Genomic DNA, 21932 nt, shown 5'->3' on the forward strand with positions numbered 1-21932 from the left:
GCTGTTCGGCGTGTCGGCCTGCCATTAAACCTGTAACTGAGCAACAAACTGTTTTCCATTTTCTCTCTCTCAGTGCATGCTGGGATTTTAGGCTCCATCCTGCCATGACTCTTATTTGTTTTATATACGTACCTTAAATGTCTCTGACATGTTGGACTTTATGAATCTGTACCAACCTGAAATAATCTGAAACAGTGATTTAAAATAAAACAACGTGTAGAAATGATTCCTCTGTGAAGGTTTCAGCTTCAGTGTGGACACGCAGTGTGAAGAGTTCAACCTAAAAATGGGGCAAGATATTCCTATGTAAAAAAAAAAAAAAAAAAAAAAAGATTTAAGAAGCCTGAGACAAACTATGTTTTTAACCCGTCAATGATCTTGCGGGGCAACACGTCCTCGTACCTGAGGGGCATAACTGGTGGTTTGACTTCCAAAAAACATCTGACTGTTGGAGAGTATGGACGCCAGACGCTTGTACTCATAGAACTGGAGTTACATTCAGTAACTACGATTTAATGTCACATTTTGTTTAGATTTAGGAAAAGTTTGGGTTCAACAGGCTGTTCTCATGGTCTGTTCCTACGTCTACCTACACAAAGTAATTCACCAAAATTCATACGTATCCTACGTAATGATAAACCAGCAATCCGTGCAAAACCCACGCATCTTTGGAGGCTTTGATCACGTGACCAATGTGCGACGGGAGAACAGCAGGAAGCGTTCCTGAGTGGCCGAGTCAGGAGGAAGGTCTAGGTGGTGAATGGGTCATAAAACACAGGACTTTCCCCACGAGGCGGTGTTCAGAATTGTGCCAACTTTGAGGCATTTTAAGGAACGACGTCACCGTGTTTCTTTTCCTAAAGCTAACCACAGTAACTTTACATTAAAGGGTTAGTTACGTTTTGTTAAATGGAGCTGTACGAGGTACTTGTCCATAGATAGAGTATTACATACAGCAGATGTCAGTCAGCACGTCTCCAGTCCACAGCAGCAGGTGCAGGGGCGTGGCTTTAATAAGGACAACATAGACGACCTTTTTGGGGGAGCACGATCTGATTGGTCCTAACTCAGGCTGGACCGCTGCTTTAGAAATATTTTCAGATGTCTTTAGGTTGACCAGGTGTGTGAATAAGTGTGTGTGTCTGTGACCAACACGTCAGCCTGAATATAAGTCTAACTGCGTCTGTGTCACACATCAAAACCTTCCCATGTGAAAAGAATTCACCAAACGTCTGTCCACACACACACGTTTACTGTACTGTACACACAACATATTCACGCACACACACTTCTACCATCTACTCTAACTGGTACCTGTTTCCTCCATAAAGTCAAGCTCCAGAGTTTCAAACCAGAAACAGAGTTCGACAAACGTTTGCTCAAAAATCTCAGATCAGTTCGTCTGTAAAGAGAAAGACACACACACACACACACACACACACACACACCTACAGTACAGATCTCTGTGAGAATCTTTGGGTTCACTGATATGTGGACTGATGTTTGAGCAGCGTCAGATGAGTGTTTGACACCTCAGCTATGATCTGAACAGCTAACCTGTGTGTGTGTGTGTGTGTGTGTGTGTGTGTGTGTGTGTGTGTGTGTGTGTGAGTGTGTGTGAGAGGTGTGTATCTGTGTGTGTGTTTGTTAGGACGAGGCCGGCTTGCTGTAGTCTTCGACCCCAGTGATGGTGGCTTTGCAGAAGAAACAGTCCTTGTTGTTCATCAGGTGCTGGTTGATACAGGCTCTGCACACAAACCACAGACAGGTGACAAACGAGAATCATTTTAATGACCATGTCAAACGACATGTGGAGGTCAGAACAGAGTGTGTGTATAAAGTGTCTAAAACTTGTGGGGACTCACTGGGGCTGGGCGATAAAGCTTAAAAATAATATCGCAATATTTTTAGGCTGTATCACGATACACGATATATGTCGCACATTGTGATACCTCGTCTAAACTACTGCAGACTGCTCAGAAAGAAATAAAGTACTGTTCTAATAAAATTCTAATATGATAAAGTAATAGTCAAATTAAGTTTTGTTATAGTTAAATAAACTGGTGCTTTTATTTTGAAGCACCGGCTTGTCTCGGACAGGAAGTGTTGATGTTTTGCTGTGAACCAGAAGCTTCCAGTCGACAGTTAGCTGTTAGCAGTTAGCCGAGAGTTAAAGTGTTTTCACTGCGTCGTTAAACGTGAGGATTTGTTCCCTCTGATGGAGACACACACACTTACAGCTCCACAGCTTATATATTAATGACATTTACATGTCTCAGTGATTGATTTCATTGATGGACACTGAACATTTTGACTTTTGTGGATGAGTATAAGCTAACAAGACAAATACCACGAAAATGTTTTAATGAGAGGACGTGAAACAAGTCTGATAATGCTACTAGCCTATTAGCTCATTTTGCTGCTGCTCTTGGAGCCCTGAGCCGTTAAAGTTAACCCTCGTTAAAGCTGCTTAATATTAAGATTAATTTGGCCTTAAATGATAAATGTAATTTGACTCATGAATAGAAGAGAAGTAGTGAAACAACAACAAATGCTTCTAATAACGTGGTATGCATGAGCTATACATGATGTCAATTATAATAACTAAATAATTAATTAACTTTAAATAATGATCTTTTTGGGGGGGCGGGGTTTCTGCACTGGTTTTAGATTTGGTTTACGCACAAACATCAAACCTGAACTGTTCAGTAAATGTCTGTCAGGGGCGTCGCCCTCATTTTGTCCTATCAGACAACAACAGGCTGTGTAAGGTCACATGAAGAGGAGGAGGGAGCGTGACTGAAGGAAACACATGAGGAGAAACTTCAGAGTAAAACAAGCTTTTTAAAGTTTAGTTAAAAGTTGGTGAACTGCTCCTTTAAGTCCAGAGCGGGGGACAAACAGACAAATAAAAGCGAGCCAGAGTTTGGCCTTGGAGGTGAATTGACTGCGAGCTGCTCAGTATGGTTTACTCCTCGTGACAGCGCTCTCAATCAGCACCACAGTAATCCATACGACTGCTGAGCTGGTGTGCCAGCTGAGCTAAATCAAGCGCACCTCCAGGATAACATGAAATATGCATTGAGGTATGAATTGAACCGAGGTCTGCTGCCCACTGCGCTGCACAGGGTTTCAGCCCCATCAGCAGTTACCAAACAGCTGACTCACACACACACACACACACACCTATATGCAGGTGTGTATGTGTGTGTATATAAAGTATTTATACATCAAATATATAGTGAAGTGTGTGTGTACATATATTCTGAGATGATAAATGTGTGTGTGTGTGTGTGTGTGTGTGTGTGTGAGTGAGTCAGCTGATGGATCGATGAAGCAGCTTCAGGCTGAGACGAATGACACTGAAACATTTTGGAGGAAATCAAACTTTATTTTGTGAACTTGTTTAACTCTGTGAGGACCTGTTCAAATGTGTCTCAGTGTCTTTTTTTAAATGTATTTCAGGACCATAAACTTTAAACATGCAGGTGAGGCGTGCGTCACTGATAATCATTAATCATCACTAAGGACTGAGTGTATTAATATGAGTCATCAGTGTGAGGATGAGGAGGGACGCTCTGCAGCAGCCTGAAGGTGCAGCAGTGAGTGTTTCTCTCTGTGTATCAGTCTGGACTCACTGTCAGTGGGCGGGGCTACTCGACTGACAGACAAACTCTTTGAGCCAATCAGCAGAACAAAACACCGGGAGCATCTTCATCACCAACAGAGCCAGTTTATTACTCAAGCTTTTGCCAAATCCAGTCTGACGACTGGTGAAAATGTCTTTTCCTCTGAGGAACTCTGTCAGGTCAGACTGTTGTTGTTTACTTGTTGTTGTTGACTCTGTTTCTGCTGTGTTTACTCTGCTAACGTCAGAGTTAGTGCTTGTTGCTTCAGGAGCCGCCGTCACTGCTCTGCAAGCTGCGTTTACGTCATCCAACTACAACACAGTCCCTGATTGGCTGCTTACGTCATCAACTACAGTGCTGATCCCTGATTGGCCTGATTAAGATTTTAATAAATTGTTTGGGTGAAACAGGATGTTGAGCCCCCCCCCGGTATGATGTCATTAAATGTTTTTATGTGGAGCTGTGTGAAGAGGGAGAAAACACTGATCCACTGTGAGACCACAGGAGCTTAAAATATATCATGATATAATTGTTTGGTCACACGGTGCAGCGCCACCGCTGATGATGATGATGAAAGTGACCACATGAAAGACGTGAACACTTTGATCATATGTGAACGTCATATTTCAGCACGGAGCAGATCAAAGTCGTGATCTCTGCAGCAGGAACGAGGAGCTGAAACTTTCTCCTCCAGACTGTGTTTGTGGGTGAAGAGGCAGGAGATGAAATATGTGTGTGGGGTGTTGCACATGAAAGAACCTGTGTGTGTGTGTGTGTGTGTGTGTGTGTGTGTGTGTGTGTGGTTTATTTGTGTTGGCGGGTGTTTGTGGACTCACTTGCAGGACTTGTGGGAGCAGGGCTTGAAGATGGCGGAGATGGAGTGAGCGTAGCAGATGGGGCAGAGGTCTTCTTCACTGGTCGGCTGAGAGAGAGAAAGAAAACAGGTTATTTTGAACCATTTGTAAAGACGTGTGTGTGTCGCCTCCATCTCTCTGTTAAATGACCAAATGTCCTCCTCCTCCTCCTCCTCCTCCTCCTCCTCCTCCTCAAACCTGCGTTTTACAGTCTGGATGTTTCTTTTCATTTCTGAACACGTAACAATAGAAACATCATTAAACAGAGTTCTGAGAGAAAAATCATTTCAGCAAATAAAAGTGAGGAGAAGTGAAGATAGAAATATTGATTGAGATGAATAAATCCACAGTTTCCGTCTGGAGAGGACCGCAGAGTTGTAATGTGCTGTTTGGACTCTTTAAAGACAGAAACAAAGGACTGTGACTCTCAAGAACTTTCTGTGACAACTCAGCAGAACTCGAACCGTCTCAGTATCGACCTGCTGCCACTTTAAACAAACAGAAATGAAACAGAAATCTTTTCTCTTCCTCCAGAAACACAGCAAAGCCACACCACACCTGATCCACCTATCAGCAGCTATACACCCAATGCATCATGGGACGACTGAGGTGTTGAGGGGGGCACGTTTCTGGAGGACTTGATCATCATCAGGGCTGCTCCCTGACCAAACGTTAGGTCATTAGTCAGCAAGATTTCACTGGTCAGACAAAAACAAACAAAACAAAAAAAACAAACTCTAATTATCATCATCATCATCATCATCATCATCATTCCACTCTCACTTCCGTCCTCTGCACTTTTCATCTGTTGACTGTTTTATGTTTTCACTTCACAACCTTCCTCACTTCAGACATGATCTCCCACGAGCCTCACTGCAGCACGCTGAGTTTTGACTCCATTTTCATAGTTGTTTTTTATTGATCTTATTTTGTGATCATTATGTTGCTCAGGCAACGACGGCCACACCATTTTGTTGTAATTGTGCATTGACAAATGTCTGTCAGGGATCCAGGACTTTCTGCTCCTCCTCCTCCTTCTCCACCTCCTCCTCCTCGAGCTCATTACTGTGACACCTTCCTCACACTGTGCTGTCACATTTTACCTGCTCACTGCTTCTTACTGTTACTTCCTGTTTACAGCTCTGTGTATGTTCCTACCTGCTCACATCACATTAAAATATATTATTCTATATTTCAGTTTATTCATGTCATCACGACTGGTCCACCACAGTATCATATTATTTTCAGTTTTTTATTTTACCCCCATATCCTAACTCGTGCACTGTGTCATGTTTTACGTCCTGGATCTTCACTACATGTGTGTTTTATACTGCAGCAGCTGTCACTGTGGTGCACACCACACATAAAGACTCTCAGCTTAAAACAACACAATCTCTGTTATTACACATTCGACAGTATCAAAAGTACCGAGATGATAAATCCAAACAGGTGTATGATCAGATTTTTAACTCACGGCTGCATAGACGAAACAACGGAGCAAAAAATTGTGATTTGTGATATTGGGCTTTATAAATAAAATTAAAATTGAAATTGAAAATCACCTGATCTTCAACCTGATGTCAGTAGCCCCGCCCCCCAGCAGAACAATACACGATATGACACCATCAGTGACGGATTGGCCATCTGGCATTTGGGCAAATGCTAGAACGGCCGCATGGTCCTGCGGCCGCCGGCCGCCAGGCAAAAAAAATAAATAAATAAAAATAAATAAATAAAAATTTAAAAATAAATAAATAAATCTGCTCTTGGCGGCCTAAAACATTTTTATCGGCCACAATATACATATAAGTAGTAGCCTAAATATAATTTTAAATAAATATGAGTGAAATGGGGCTACCGGTAATATAAAGTGTTTTTGGTCATCAAGCATTTTCTCGCGATCATTAAGTGATGACATTTGACATCTGACAAGTGACGAATGAATGACGGGTAATGCACTCAACGTCAACAACAACATCACAACAAGAAAAGAAAATGGATCGAGGCACGAAAAGACGGGTGGAGAAGGGTGGAGCGGAGAAAAAGAGAGAAAAAAAGGAAAGCTATGCTCGCGGAGAGTGAAAAGTATGCGAAAATATCAGATTTGTTTACAAAAAAGTGTTTTCCCGGCAGCGACAGACCGAGCACCTCTGCAGCAAGTGCAGCTAGCAGTACGGCCTCTGCCTCAGAGAAGAGCAAACTCCTTCGCAGCCTGCTAACTACTTAAATGTAAGGCATAATAATAATGATAAATAATAACTTAATTTGTATAGCACCTTTCAAAACGGAGTTACAACGTGCTTTAACAATAAAAACAATTACACAATAAAAACAATTAGTACATAAAACAATAAAACATCAAATAATTTAAAAAGTTACAATAATTAATTACCATCAATAAAGAAAAGACCATACGATAAATGTGAGTCTTAAGAAGAGATTTAAAAGAAGACACTGAGAGACACATATTTATTTTTATACTCCAGCTGTGCAGTGCTCTTGTCATGTTTTGCTGAAGCTTTTGTAATATTCATTGTGGTTGGTGTAAGATTTAAATTTGACTGTGCTGTATTCTGTCCAAGGGGGGCGCCTATGGTTAATGGTGGAAGTAGGCTAAGCCTTCAGGATGAAGTTGTGTGTTGTTTGATTTCAGATTTTCGTGTTTTGGTAGACATAGAGCTAGTATTATTAACTGAGGTTATTAGTCTGGCCTTTGAACGTGCCTGAATTTATGGGGGTTCTGCTGCTGCCTTATTATCTTGTGTGCTGTGCATTGTTGTCTACTGTACCAGTGCGATTGTAGTGAGTTGATTGCGTGGTGTGTGTTCTGAATTTCTGCATTCTCATCATATGGTTAGCTTTCCACATGCTCCCATGCAAGCCACTAATCAATTTTATCATTCATAATGACTGTGTCTGTATATCTCCTCTTCTATTGTGCATCAAGGCAGTGAGTGAGTTTCTATGGTAGCTGTGGAACAGTCTGTGTCTCTGTGGCGCTCTGACACGTTCCGCCAATGGTAGCGTTTTTTATGTTAGTATGTGTAAAATCATCCATCACAGTACCCAGTAATATGTGGGAGGAGGATATGAGACACCATGCCTGTTCTTTCACAAATAAAGAACTGATGATCTAAAATGACGTAAAAATGCATATTTTTTTGTAAAATAATATGAAAAATTTTTCACCCCTGGCTGGACGATGCGCCGCCGTGGGGCCTCTGTGTCAAAAATGCCAGGGCCTCTTGTTGGTCCCAGTCCGTCACTGGACACCATAAAAACTGCTCGCGACTGAACGTGACAAAGCTGAAAGCGTCGGCCTGGACTCAACATTAGTAGTTGGCCTGACGGGACATTGTAACGCGTCGTAGAGACATAGAGACCTCAGCTCAGATTATTACTGCAGCTGTCTGAGGGGTTTAACCCCGTCTGCTCCGACTGTCAGCTCCAATAACTTGGTGCTAAATTTAGGCTCTTCAGTTTATCTTGTGCTTTTTGTGGTCGGTGTTGGATGGTGGTGTCGTGTGGCTGCGAGACACTCAACTCTCCTCCTGCCGACCCTGCTACAGTAACTAGCTGCTAGCTAGCCAGGTTTTCAAGTGCAAACACAAGATGGACACCAGCTGAACTCACGTCCTGCTAGGCAGTGTGCAGCCGTTGGAATATAACCTGGACCTCCATCAGGCTCCAACAGGATATCAGGAACTGTGACATCCTGTCATTCACTGATACTTAATCCTGGACAGCTCTGTTTCTATCAGCGGATCTGAAGATGCAAAGGATTCTGGGGGAGACGGAGAGGAGGCGTGGCTTTAATAAGGACTGGTGTGACAGCACAGAGGGGGCGTGGCTTTAATAAGGACTGGTGTGACAGCGCAGAGGGGGCGTGGCTTTAATAAGGACTGGTGTGACAGCGCAGAGGGGGCGTGGCTTTAATAAGGACTGGTGTGACGGTGTGAATGTGAGCTGCTGTCCTGTTCCTGCTGTGGATCACTGCTTTCCACTGTTCAGAGGTGGCTGCAGAGCGGTGCTGCCCGTGTTCAGGAGAAGTGACCACGCAGCCATCTTGTTGAGGTCGGAAAAATAGAGGTGTTTGATTCCATGTGATGAATAAATGATTGATTGATTGATTGATTGAGAAGAATCCTCAACAAATTCAAACTGTCTCTTTCCACAGCTGTTTACTGTTGTGAATCTTACGTGAATTTGACTCAGGTGTTTGTTTAAACATGAGACCAGTGTGTGTTTAATCAGTGACAGATTAAGGCGAGGAGGTTCAGGTCTGGAGGTTCAGGTCTGGAGATTCAGGTCTGGAGGTTCAGGTCTGGAGATTCAGGTCTGGAGGTTCAGGTCTGGAGGTTCAGGTCTGGAGATTCAGGTCTGGAGGTTCAGGTTGGGTTTTTTTTGTCTCTGTTTTTCTGCCCTCACAGTCCAACTCTTCTTTTTTCCCTCCACCATCCCACACTCTACTTCCTGTCTGAGACTCTCGCCGTCCTCCTGTCGTATCCACACAGCATGCTGTCTACCCACCAACACCTGTATCTGCCCCCTCATTTCCTCCTTTAGTCCTCCTCCATATAAAGCACCACCTCTCCTTTCTCCTCGTCACCACCCACAGAACGCTGGCTGTCAAAGTGCTGCAGAGCAGGAACATTACACCAGAGAGGAAAGGCTCTCATTAAATTTCAGTGACAGGTGAAACCTTCGTACTTTGACTGAGAGCTGCTGGAAGATGTTTCAGACAAAATTACAGTAGTAATTAAAAACTATCATCTTCATCTTAAAGATATTTTCCTTTGTTTTTCTTTTCTTGACGATGTTGTGTCCAGAAAATAAGACATTTAAATGTCTTCATGCAGCACAGGTGTCTCACTGTGGACAGACGTCTCTACTGAAACACCCAGAGACGTTTTCCTTGTCTTCCTGTCGTGTCTCCAGCTCCACCCTCTCTGTTCAACCTTATTCACTTCCATTTATTCATCAATTCTCATTTCTTTCCTCCGTTGATCCTCCCCATCATTCTGCTCTCACTCTGTTCGCATCTAATGTCCCTCCATCATGGCGCTGATTGTTCCTTTAAGGCTCTCAAACAGTCGGACCTTTGACACCTGCAGTCGATCTTCTATCTCTCCAGCTCTGAGCAGACCTCCTGACTGTGTGTGCAGGTAATCACTCAGCATCCGCAGCAGTTTGACCAGAGACTATTGATGAAGAAATTATCTTCGATCAGAGTCCATCCGACCTTTGTTTGACTGAATTGACGCCAATCTAGAAACCAATCTGTGATGTTCGCTCCTTCACTCTCCTCTTTTCTCCTGAGACATCAGCATTGACACCTCTGACAGCTGCAGCTGACAAGGAAACAGGAGGAAGCTCCTTTGTTCTAAAGCTTCATTACGCAGCTTTAAAATGTGAAACATTCGACAGTGAGCCGACAGCAGCTGCTAACGTTACGATACATCACAGTGGATCAGCTGAGTCTGAACTCAAACGTCCACATTTGTTCTCATGTAAAATGACTTTGTGTCTGACATGTTCTCCCTGTGTCAGCGTGGGTTTCCTCCAGGTGCTCTGACATGTTCTCCCTGTGTCAGTGTGGGTTTCCTCCAGGTGCTCCGACATGTTCTCCCCGTGTCAGCGTGGGTTTCCTCCAGGTGCTCCGACATGTTCTCCCTGTGTCAGCGTGGGTTTCCTCCAGGTGCTCCGACATGTTCTCCCCGTGTCAGCGTGGGTTTCCTCCAGGTGCTCCGACATGTTCTCCCCGTGTCAGCGTGGGTTTCCTCCAGGTGCTCCGACATGTTCTCCCCGTGTCAGCGTGGGTTTCCTCCAGGTGCTCCGACATGTTCTCCCCGTGTCAGCGTGGGTTTCCTCCAGGTGCTCCGACATGTTCTCCCCGTGTCAGCGTGGGTTTCCTCCAGGTGCTCTGACATGTTCTCCCCGTGTCAGCGTGGGTTTCCTCCAGGTGCTCTGACATGTTCTCCCTGTGTCAGTGTGGGTTTCCTCCAGGTGCTCTGACATGTTCTCCCTGTGTCAGCGTGGGTTTCCTCCAGGTGCTCCGACATGTTCTCCCCGTGTCAGCGTGGGTTTCCTCCAGGTGCTCCGACATGTTCTCCCTGTGTCAGTGTGGGTTTCCTCCAGGTGCTCTGACATGTTCTCCCCGTGTCAGCGTGGGTTTCCTCCAGGTGCTCTGACATGTTCTCCCTGTGTCAGTGTGGGTTTCCTCCAGGTGCTCTGACATGTTCTCCCTGTGTCAGCGTGGGTTTCCTCCAGGTGCTCTGACATGTTCTCCCCGTGTCAGCGTGGGTTTCCTCCAGGTGCTCTGACATGTTCTCCCTGTGTCAGCGTGGGTTTCCTCCAGGTGCTCCAGCTTCCTCCCACAGTCCAAAGACATGCAGCTTAATTGGTGACTCTAAATTGTCCGTAGGTGTGAATGTGAGTGTGAATGGTTGTCTGTCTATGTGTCAGTCCTGTGATAGTCTGGTGACCTGTCCAGGTGAACCCTGCCTCTCACCCAGTGTCAGCTGGGATAGACTCCACCCCCTGGCGGACGAATTAACGGACTTAATTATGGGATAAACTGCGTAAACTTCATTCATGTAGATTTTAAATCATTGGACACAATGAGTCCTGGTCAGTGTTCAGTCTCACTTCCTCCCACCTGACTCTGCTGCCTCCTCCTTCTCTTCTCCTCCACTGATTCTTCGCTCTTTACAGCTCCTGTGTTTTATTTTATACTCTGCGTCTCCCGCCCACGTCCTGTCTGATCTCCTGCTGAGGTTTCACTGAGCAGCTGTCACTCTGCTCCTGCAGACGTCGCCGCCACCCCGCTACACCGAGGCCATCGGAGCCACCTGACCATCGCACTGTCTGTCCAACACCTGTCCAACAGGTCCTGTATAATACAGTCATCAAGTGTCACTAACATAAAGACTGTAATCTACACAAGGGGAACTTTGAGTCCAGTTTTTACAGATGGACGGCTTTTCTGTTCTGCGTCAACAACAACCTGACACTTTCTGTTGCGCTGTGAGACCAGTTTTACTTTTCTACGTCTCCATTATATCTCAACATGTCACACTATGAGGATGAAGGACGGCTAAAGCACGACCGTTTTATTTAAGTGAAACTGATTTCACGGAGCAGAGGAAAGTGTCAGTTTGTTGTTGAAGCAGATGAAAACAAGATGTCTGTGAAGACACAACTGCATTCATGTTCTCTGGAATATAATCTGTATTTGATGTGATCTGATGACGACTGTTTCAACATGTCAATGCTTCTGGAGGACTTTAAGAAACAAAGCTAAAACAGTCAGTCCGTTACGTCACAGTGATGTCTGCAGGCTTCCATGTGAGGTGTCGTGTTTACAGCCACGACTCATATTCAGGGACACCAATCACAACATCAGCTGTTGTTGGATGAACCTGAACGAGGTTTACAGATCTGAATCTGAGGGTGTTGGTCGTGACGTGACTCCAAAGTTTGATGAGCAGACACAGAGCTGATCTGTATTTGGCTGCTTTTATCGTTCAGTGTTCTTAATGTCTGACTTTTTGAACTTTGTGTCTCAGCTGTTGATTTGCTTTCATCAGATCACAGACGTGTTTCTGACAGTGTTTCAGACGTCTGACAAAAACCTGCAGCTTATTAAGAGACATTATACGGAGAGGACGTCACTCCGGCCGAGAGACGAGATGTCAAATACTGAATAACAGACTCATTAACGTCAGAGTGAATCTGTGAGATTTACTGATCCAGGTGTCAGAAGGCAGAGTCGGTCCTGCTGTTAGAAACACTGAGTTATAACTGAGACAGAGACAGACAGAGACAGAGACAGAGACAAAGAACTGGACAGAATTTTAAGTCTTTTATCATCTGAAACATAAATTAGTTACAATCAGAAAAACTGAGATCAAAGAGGAAGAGACATAAAGGATGAGAGAGTGAAGGACGGAAACGAAACAAGAGACATAAAGGATGAGAGAGTGAAGGACGGAGACGAAACAAGAGACATAAAAGATGAGAGGGTGAAGGATGGAGACGAAACAAGAGACATAAAAGATGAGAGGGTGAAGGACGGAGACGAAACAAGAGACATAAAAGATGAGAGGGTGAAGGACGGAGACGAAACAAGAGACATAAAAGATGAGAGGGTGAAGGACGGAGATGAAACGAGACATACAAGATGAGAGGGTGAAGGACGGAGATGAAACGAGACATAAAAGATGAGAGGGTGAAGGATGGAGACGAAACAAGAGACATAACAGATGAGAGGGTGAAGGACGGAGATGAAACGAGACATAAAAGATGGGAGGGTGAAGGACGGAGACGAAACAAGAGACATAAAAGATGAGAGCATGAAGGATGGAGACGAAACAAGAGAAGCAGGGCGTTTCAGTAGAAACAGATTCAGTAAATAAAAATAAATATCACAACCCAATCTGTCACATCCGATGAGGGAGGTAGGTGTGTGTGTGTGTGTGTGTGTGCGTGTGTGTGTTTCCCCCGCAGGCTGCACATGTGCATGTTTGAGCCAAAGTCTGCGTCCTGGTGCTGTGAGGGTTTGAGGGTCCAGAGGAGGACAGGGGCGATGTCATTGGTGCAGGCGCTCAGGGAGCCGCCGTCATCTGAATCCTGAAATACCGGTGCGAAGAGGAAAATGTGTCGGGTCTCAGGCGAGCCGACGGACGCCAAAAATAAATAAGTGTGGCAGCTTGTGAAGGAGAGAAGGGCAAACATCAACAGAGAGGGACAGATGACGGGGGGATTATCATGATAAGGAGGAGAGGAGGGCTTTAAAGAAAGGATTCATACCAGGATGAAAAGATGGAAAAACTAACGTCTGTATTCTCCAGTGATCTGTTCTTATTCTTTATAATAAACCTCCAGAGATCTGAGGTGACGTCACAGTCCACAGCTCGACATGTTCAGTTCACTGTGACAGCAAACAGCAAACGTTTCACGTGTTGGACTTTAAAAATGAGGATTTATTGATTGATGTAAAACTGAAGCACAGAGCGATTGATCCTGATCGATAACCTAACCGATAATCAGAAGTCAGCTGTTATCAGAAAGAAAATCATGATTTCTTTTTTCTCTCTGAACTTTTCCTCATGATGTAAAATGAGCCGACAGCCATGTTGTCTGCTCTGTACTGAGGCACAGCGCCGCTCTGAGCTAAATGTTGATGTAGACAGACAGACAGAGAGACAGACAGAGACAGAGACAGACAGACAGAGAGACAGACAGACAGACAGACAGACAGAGACAGAGACAGAGACAGACAGACAGACAGACAGACAGACAGACAGCTAACATGGATCAAACTCCGGAGTGAAAGAGTGACGTATCAGGTGCCGATCTGAGGATAAACAGCTGCCCTGAGGCCTGCAGAGACCAGAGTGAAGCTCAGGACTTTTCCAGGCGAGTGGATGAAGCCAGTCTGAGTGTAACAGTGTGTGTGTGAGTGTGTGTGTGTGAGTGTGTAATGGACTGTGTGTGTTTGGAGGCTGTGCTCTGTGGAGGCTGAGATATGAGTCAGGAAGGTTTAAATTGTCGGCACTAAAAAAATCAAACTGTGCGTCGTCCTGAATGTGCAGAGCGCTCGGTCCAGCTGCTGCCATCACATTTAGTGCTGAGTGGGCAGAAAGCAGCAAGACGAAGGTCGCTCATATCAAAGAAAACATTACACACACTTCAAACCTACTGACCAGGGAACAGAGTTCTTCCTGCTGCATCAGAGGCATGAATCTCCAGAGGAGCAGCTTTATTTCCCCTCTGTAACCTCCCACCCAAACATCTCATTAAATGGCTTTAATTTTCAGGGCTGCGTCCTGAACAAACCTCATTACTCCGTCCTCAGCGAACGTCCCATTATCAGACGAGACAGAGAGCCAACAGAGTAAAGACCTGAGGCTGGAACAATTTGTCACTCTTTACACGATTATTTCTGGTCCGATTAAACAAACTCTAAAACTGAAACAGGCTGACAAAGAACGTTAAATAAATATATAACAATCTTACTGTACTTTACTACTACTGCACTGTCTTACGCATCCATAACTGTACCACAGTAACCAACACTGGAACAATACACTGGTCGACCTGTCGGCTGTTAATCAGCTTCACTGAAGCATTAACAGTTCTCCATAAAAACTACTAAAACTATGAAAACACAGCGTCTCATTCATGAAATGTTCGTAAATCTGTGAGTGACTCTGCACATAGAAACTTCGGTACTAAAAACCTGCTCTGGATTCATGAACGCTGCGGAAAACTCAGATTTGATCGTAGGCACGTGCGTATGTTCATTAATGCCAATCAGTCGTAAACTACCGCTAGTCAGTAATTAGCATACAGCCCCACCCATGAAGACCCAGTGACACCATATAAGGAGGTGATAATTACTGTGGACAGCTGCATCCTGTCCACCTGCGGACACACGGAGCAAACACAGAGAGAAAAACTCTTCTGACGCAGAGACTGAAGTTATTTTAGGTGAAGTGTTGTTGAGAGAAACAGTCGTGGTGCGACTATTTCGTGATGTCTTTTTTTATTTTTAAGACGGTTGATATTGCGTAGATGAAAGTAAACAGACCGGGTAACATGGTTAATGTGCACTTCAAAGGAAAGTGTGCTGTCAAGGATGATACCCAGACTCCTAATCTGAGGGGAGGGAAGGACTGTGGAGTCTTCAATGATGAGAGAGAAACTGTTAGGTTTGGCCGGAATGAATTTAGTGCCAACAAGGAGTACCTCAGTTTTATCACTGTTGAGTTTGAGAAGGCTGTGTGAAAATCGGTGAGCAGTCGGAAAGGGAGGTGGGCGGGAAGTGGAAGTTGGCTTGGTGGAAAGATAGAGCTGGGTGTCATCAGTGTAGCAATGGAAGTGAATGCCAAATTTCCTGAAAATCAGACTGAGAGGTAACAGATAGATAATGAGTAGTAGAGGGCCCAAGACAGAGCCCTGGGGAACACCGCTTGTGACAGGAGAAGTTTGGGAACTGAAATTCTTGAGGTGTCCAGACTGAGTGCGGCCAGAGAGATAAGAGTGAAACCAGGGAGGGAAGACCCAGTGATGCCGATGGAAGCTAGCCTCTCTAACAAGATGCGATGTGAGATGGTATCAAAGACCGCACTCAGGTCAAGAAGAATCAGGATGGTTAGGAGCCCAGAGTCGGCTGCCATCAACAGGTCATTGCTGATTTTAACCAAAGCTGTCTCTGTACTGTATATTTATACAACAGTTAGTTCCGGCCCTGCAATCTGATTGGTCGAGAGACAGTAAAACCGTGTCAATATTGGAGTACAACATCACGGTTATTTCACTGTGTATGTATCACTCCACCTCACAGCTGATTGCAATCAACAATCAAATCAAAACTGACGGTTAGTGTCAGTTAGGTCAGCAGTTGCGTTGTAGGCTAATTAATTCATCCACTGTCAAACAGCCAAAAATATGGATTTATTTCCTAAAATAAGTTTTGAATTGAACTATGAATGGTCATCAGAGGAAGATGAGGGAGAGGAGAAGCTGAATCCATCTGAGCACACATCCAGGTTTGTCAGTGTTTCATCAGCGGAGCTCAATGACTTGGAGAAAAGCAACATACTGTCAGATCAGAAGGCAGAGTCGGCTGTGCCTGTGAAGCCACAGTCCACCATGCAGTCACCACAGACTTATTTCACCGGCTGTACAATTAATGGAAATGTGCAGATAAATGTGTATAAAGAGTAAGTGCCTGGCGCACCATGTCTGCGTTACATAGCAACGGTGACAGCGGAGTCCTGAGGGAACTATTTTTGTTGGCGGAAGACAAATAAAATGCTTAAATTATCTATTTTGTCCTCATTTTTCAACATTTCTTAATCAGCCTTGCTTATTTAACTGTTGAACTGTTGTATAAAATATGACATGACGATATACGAATATAACATCACTCCCTCTTGTGTGATATTGCTTAAATATACATATATATATATATACGTATATATATATATATATATATATATATATATATATATATATATATATATATATATACATATATTGTAATCCTCACTGCAATGTCGACTTGCATGATAAACACACAGTGAAATGCAGCATGTAGATGTAGCAGTCAGTGATTTGAGTTCACTGGAAGAATCAGTGAAAAAATGAACTTTAAAATGTGATCAACCTGATCAAAATCTGTTTATTTCTGGCAGGTACACTGTTACTCTACATTATTGCATATTTTCCTCACATGCTGCAGACGTAATGGACATTTTCAGTTTTCTGATATTTTATAGTTCAACAGATTACTCAAAGAAAATAACTGTTGGCCGCAGCGCTGAAACTGTTGAAGCTGGATTTCACTTTTTATTTCTGTAGAAAACGACTCCAAATAACGAAGGTCTAGATAATATTCAATGTTCAGGTACACGGTGCTCAATGTTTAAATGTTTCTTTGAATACTGTGTGTCAGTACCAGGGGTAGGAAAAATCGGTACAACTTAGTATCGCAATATTTTTGTTAAGCAATATCGTATGATCACACGGTGTCAGGTGTTGATTTCTTTAATATATAAATAATTCATATGACAAATACAAATTAAATTTTAGGTAGTGTACCAGAATGATATAATTACTAGACACATTTTAATGCTGCAAATAAAAAACAGAAACAGAAACATATGTTTTCCTTTGAGGACAAAATTTACAGATGAATATTTAATTCATCACAATATATGTTTTACTGTAACACTCAGCGTATGGCAGCATATTTATGATGACAGTAATATCATATTGTGGATCGTACAGTGTTTGCATCATTACTGTGTTCCCGTCTGTTAGATACACTCCGTCAGGTGTGACTGATCGACTTCATTAACTGTCCAGCTGCATGTGACAGTAAATTTGCTTTGATTTGACGTGATATTAAAACATCAATGCGATGCCTTCACATTATCTGTCATGATGTCGAAACTTGAGCTGGACCCGACACAGAAAAGCGTCCAGCTGCTACAGACATGAAGATATTTGCTCACAGATGGCCGAACATTTGTAAAGATGACACCTGCCATAGGAGAAGCTAATTAAGTACAGACTGAGTCCCCTCCGCTGACTGTACATCTGCCATGTTTGTGTTTGTTGGACACGGACAGCCTCACCATCTGACTGGATTATTCCAGATCAGGACGACAGAAACCAAACCAGCGTCCAGAAACAAGATCTGTTGGAATAATAATCAAAGAACAGCCTGAGCACAGACACTCAAAGAGAAATCTCTCTCAGACATATTTTCTGCTTATTTACTCTGCTGCTGAGCAGCGGGGGAGTCGTAGTGGAGTGGAGTACTCAGGACCAAACACACTGAGCTGCTGGTGGTCCAGTCTGTTGCTGTGGTCGGATTTCTTATGTGTCAGAAAGTCTTTAAGCAGCAAATAACTTTGTCTCTGCAGAATAAGTAACAAAGGTTTAGCTTCAGTCTCACTGGGATCTGATCAGCCTGGGTACGATACAGGTTCAGCTCACAGTTTTAGGCCGTACTTCATGCGTATCATGTCTTGGCTCAACAGAAACGACAAAGCTAACTGCCTGTGCTGTTGGTAGGCCACGCCTGTGTAGGACTGACGTGGTAATTAAAGAGTTGTAAGTCATAGCTGACGGCGTATTAAATTAAAAAAAGTATCCGTAGCTGGTGTCCAGATCTTTAACAGAAAAACTAGAATTACCGTCTTGTGTTTGCATCTCTCCGTCAAGCTGTCAAGTTACAGTTAACATCCATGTCTGTCCAGACTCATATGGAGCCATGACAGAAGACATGTTTCAAATGTTGCTGCAGAGACGTTACAAATTCTGAAAACATGGATGCTTCACACACAGAAGATCTATACAATCAGCACAGTGTCAAGATTAGAGTCACCAATTCAGTATCTGACCAAATGTCTCCCCTTCTGTTCCTGAGATATGACGTTAAAACATGATGATGTCACAGTCAGGCTGACCTTTGACCTTTTGACCTTCATTATTTTGTCCTGTTAGACATTTGTGTCAAGTTTGGTCAGAATTAGTGAATGAATTCTTTAGTTATGGACAATAACATGTCTCATGAGGTCACACTGACCTTTGACCACCAAATTCTAATCAGTTTATTCTTCAGTCCAAGTGGACGTTTGTGCCAAATTTTAAGAAACTCCCTCAAGGTGTTTTTGAGATTTGCTGTTAACAAGAATGAGACAGACAACCCCAAAACAAAACGCTTTTCAGCCAAAGGTGGTGACCGACAGGATGCCATGTTTCATTTGAGCTCGATATGAGCGAAACATCCGTGTGTGCTGTTTGTCATTAATACAAACTGTCACAGGTAAATCATGAGCCACCATGGCACTCAAAACATCTTAGAAAAAGATTTTTAAAAATCAGCCAAAAATGGAATCCAGTAGAAATGACACAGTATGGCTCGTGCTGTCAGTAGGCCCCGCCTCCGTAGGACTGAAGCGGTAATAAGAGTTGAAAAATAAAGTCATTGCCGACTGAGTCTTAAAAGAAGAAAAGTATCTGAAGCTGATGTCCAGTTCTTCAACAGAAGAAAAAATAACAGAGAGAACGTCTGTGAAACAGACGAGCAGCAAATCGTCTTCACTGTAAGAATTCATACAGAAACATTCTGTACGTAGTGTCATCATCATCCAAACCTGCGATCACTGAGGTGAACTGTCTGTATCGGTGCATCATTCAGCAGACGATCATCAACAATCTCAACTCAGTGACGTGAAGAAAAGACCAGAGGAAGAAAACATAACTCCTGTTCTCCTCAACATGAAAGTTTTTTTAACCGGCTGATTTATTTCCTCCCTCGCCTCTCATGTTTTTCCTCTGGAGCTTTAATGAGGATCCTGTTAGTTCGTTGTCTCCGAGATCGACAACCAGCTCGTCGCCGTGTTGGATGTTGAGTGTAAACAGAAATGCAGAGGTTATGAGTTCATCAGCGCCGGCAGCAGCAGCGGCCGTGTTGTGGAAAGAGGTGTCAGGTTGTACCGTGGAGCTGTCTGCATTTGTCAGGGAAACAATTTAATGAAACAATTTAAATGAGATGATAAAAGATGCTGAATTAATAACACTGACACACTTTGCTTCCTGTTTCTAAAGTGAGCGACAGCAGCACTCAAAGTTAAATTACAAACACGACCAGAGCAAAAGTTTTATTGCTCTTAAAAGAGAAACCAAAAAGTTAGTTCTAAAAACTGAGAGACATGTCACTGCCTGTGCTGCGAGTTACTGAGTTAACCCTTTGGGCCCTAGGCGTTTTTGGGGTATTTTTACTGCCTTTACTTTTAAGCTCATATCACAGTCATTATAAAGGCTACATACACATGCTATATCTTGGTTTTTTTTTCAGGACAATCTGGGCTAACCAGATTTGCCATCATTTCATGTTCTTCTATGTGCCTGTATTTTATATTAATTTTTATATCAATGAAAAAAACAAATCCGTGTGACTAAATTCTTACATTTTTACATGTATCTCACCATAGCAAGTTGGAAGTAGACATATTCTGCCATATATGAAGAGGGGAGACTCTCTGGAATCTGGCAATATAAGAACCATGATGCTGGGACATTCTGTCACTTCACAGCTGTTCACAACATGTGGTTTGTGCCAGGCGGACATGATTGCCAGTATTTTTTCATTATTGCAAGAAATTCCATTGACTCATTCACAAGTCAAAAATGTGATTTATCTGAAAGAAACATGCAACATTTACATCTAAGATCATAGAAAAATAGTCAACCAAGTGCAATGATGTCCTCCAAGATAATATTTGCCACTTTGTTTGCAGTAAACAAAGTTTGTTGTTGTATCTCAGTTTCAGTTATATACTGGGGGAACATTTTGGGCATTGAGGGGGGCACGTGTCCCCCTCAATGTATATGGTGACTACGGCCCTGTCAGCATGCATAATTAGGCTGCAGTTGTCTGGGTGCGCAAAGGTGAAGTGGCTGGTCTTGTCATACAAAGTTTGATGGAGTGTCAACTGGACAATATGGAGATATTTGCATCTTGAAAGCCGGACTACAAATGTGGATAGACAGGGAGAAACACACACAAGCCTAAGACGTGGTAAGATACGATATTCCTCACTATATGAAGTGACTGATAACAAGATCTGTAAAATGGGTTGTAAAGAAATTCGTCAGGTTTTTATTTTGTAGACAACTGATCTGGATTTATAGCGTGATTTGATGACAGTACAATGATGTGTGTGGCATCATAGGAAAGCTCTGCTCCTGCGCTTTCATGTTATATGTGTGGCATTTCTGTGTGAGCCTGCGTTCCCGAGTAATCCATCCAAGAGTAATGTGTGTGCAAAGCTGTATGAAAGCTCTGTTATTCATAATTTTAGTGTAACTTTATCATTTTTTTTCGCTGTGAAAACATTGGACTACCGACAAGTAGTCGGTCTTGTCGGAAAGCTACAGTTCTGCTGTTTCATGTGATATGTGTAGCTTCTTGCTATGACGCACGGTCGTGGAAAAAATCCACAGAGAAGAACAGGTGTGAATTTGGACGCACTATGCGTCGTTCGGGCCCATAGTGTTAATGTGGAAAACAACCGCATGGAAATATGTTTAGAAGATATTTCTTCGATTAAAAATCATTTATAATAAATAAGAAAAAGTTTGTGAGTGAGTGTGTTCCTACAGTGGCTCTGCGGAGTCAGAAAATCTGTCCGTGACTCAGCCGACAGACATGACAGACTACACGCTGGTCCACAACCAATCATCACTGGTCATCTTTCACAACGTGTGTGATGTCATCGATAAGTCTTGTCCTATTTTAATATAATTATTATTTCAGTCACTGTGTCTGTTCATGTTCCAGCTGAACTGTTACTGTAGCAACATTAGAAGTGTCACCAGATGGGCGGAGCTACATTTCAAGTACCGCATGAAAAGTCACTGAATCCTCCACAGGAAGTTCCTGCAAATGTTTCACAATAAAAGCCTTTTTAGGACATGCTGATGACACGGCCGATCGATGGGAGCTGGTGCTGCATTGTTTCGGTGGTGACGCTGGTCATGTTGACTTCCTCCAGGACGCTGATGTTGGTGCGTCTGTCCTTCCAGCTGGACGGTCTTTGGTGGTGTTGTTCCCGGGCTCTCAGGTGTCTGCTGTGGGTGGGCTGAGATTCAGCTCCGTACAGCAGGGTGGGGGGGGCAACAGCTCTGTAGACCAGGAGCTCTGCTTGGGCCTCTACGTCCTGGTCTTCAGAGAGGCTCAGGTGATGCAGAGTCAATGTCAGCTTTTCAGGAAGAAAGGCTGCCGAGTACAGGAAGTGGTCAAAGTTTTTGTGTGTCCACTGTCATGGGGGCTGTTTAGACGGCTGGTTGGGAGGATGCTGATGTTTGAGGCTTGATCCAGGGCTCCTGTGCCTTTGGCAAAGTCACTCAGAGTGCTGGAGGTCGT

The 21932-nt window shown here is 43.5% G+C and overlaps 1 protein-coding gene across 1 annotated transcript in view; it reads right to left on the reverse strand.

Moving 5' to 3' along the window:
* Positions 1-1436: 1436 nt before the first annotated feature.
* Positions 1437-21932, reverse strand: part of rnf123 (ring finger protein 123) — a 192233-nt gene continuing 171737 nt past the window's right edge. Inside the window, exons 39-40 of the mRNA XM_078172042.1 lie at positions 4466-4551; positions 1437-1747 (exon numbers count right to left, since the gene is read on the reverse strand). Coding sequence (XP_078028168.1) covers positions 1648-1747; positions 4466-4551 — 186 coding nt within the window. The 3' untranslated portion in view covers positions 1437-1647. The remainder of the gene's footprint in view (positions 1748-4465; positions 4552-21932) is intronic.

The sequence above is a fragment of the Epinephelus lanceolatus genome, chromosome 1, assembly GCF_041903045.1.
Source record: "Epinephelus lanceolatus isolate andai-2023 chromosome 1, ASM4190304v1, whole genome shotgun sequence".
NCBI classification, from domain to species: domain Eukaryota; kingdom Metazoa; phylum Chordata; class Actinopteri; order Perciformes; family Serranidae; genus Epinephelus; species Epinephelus lanceolatus.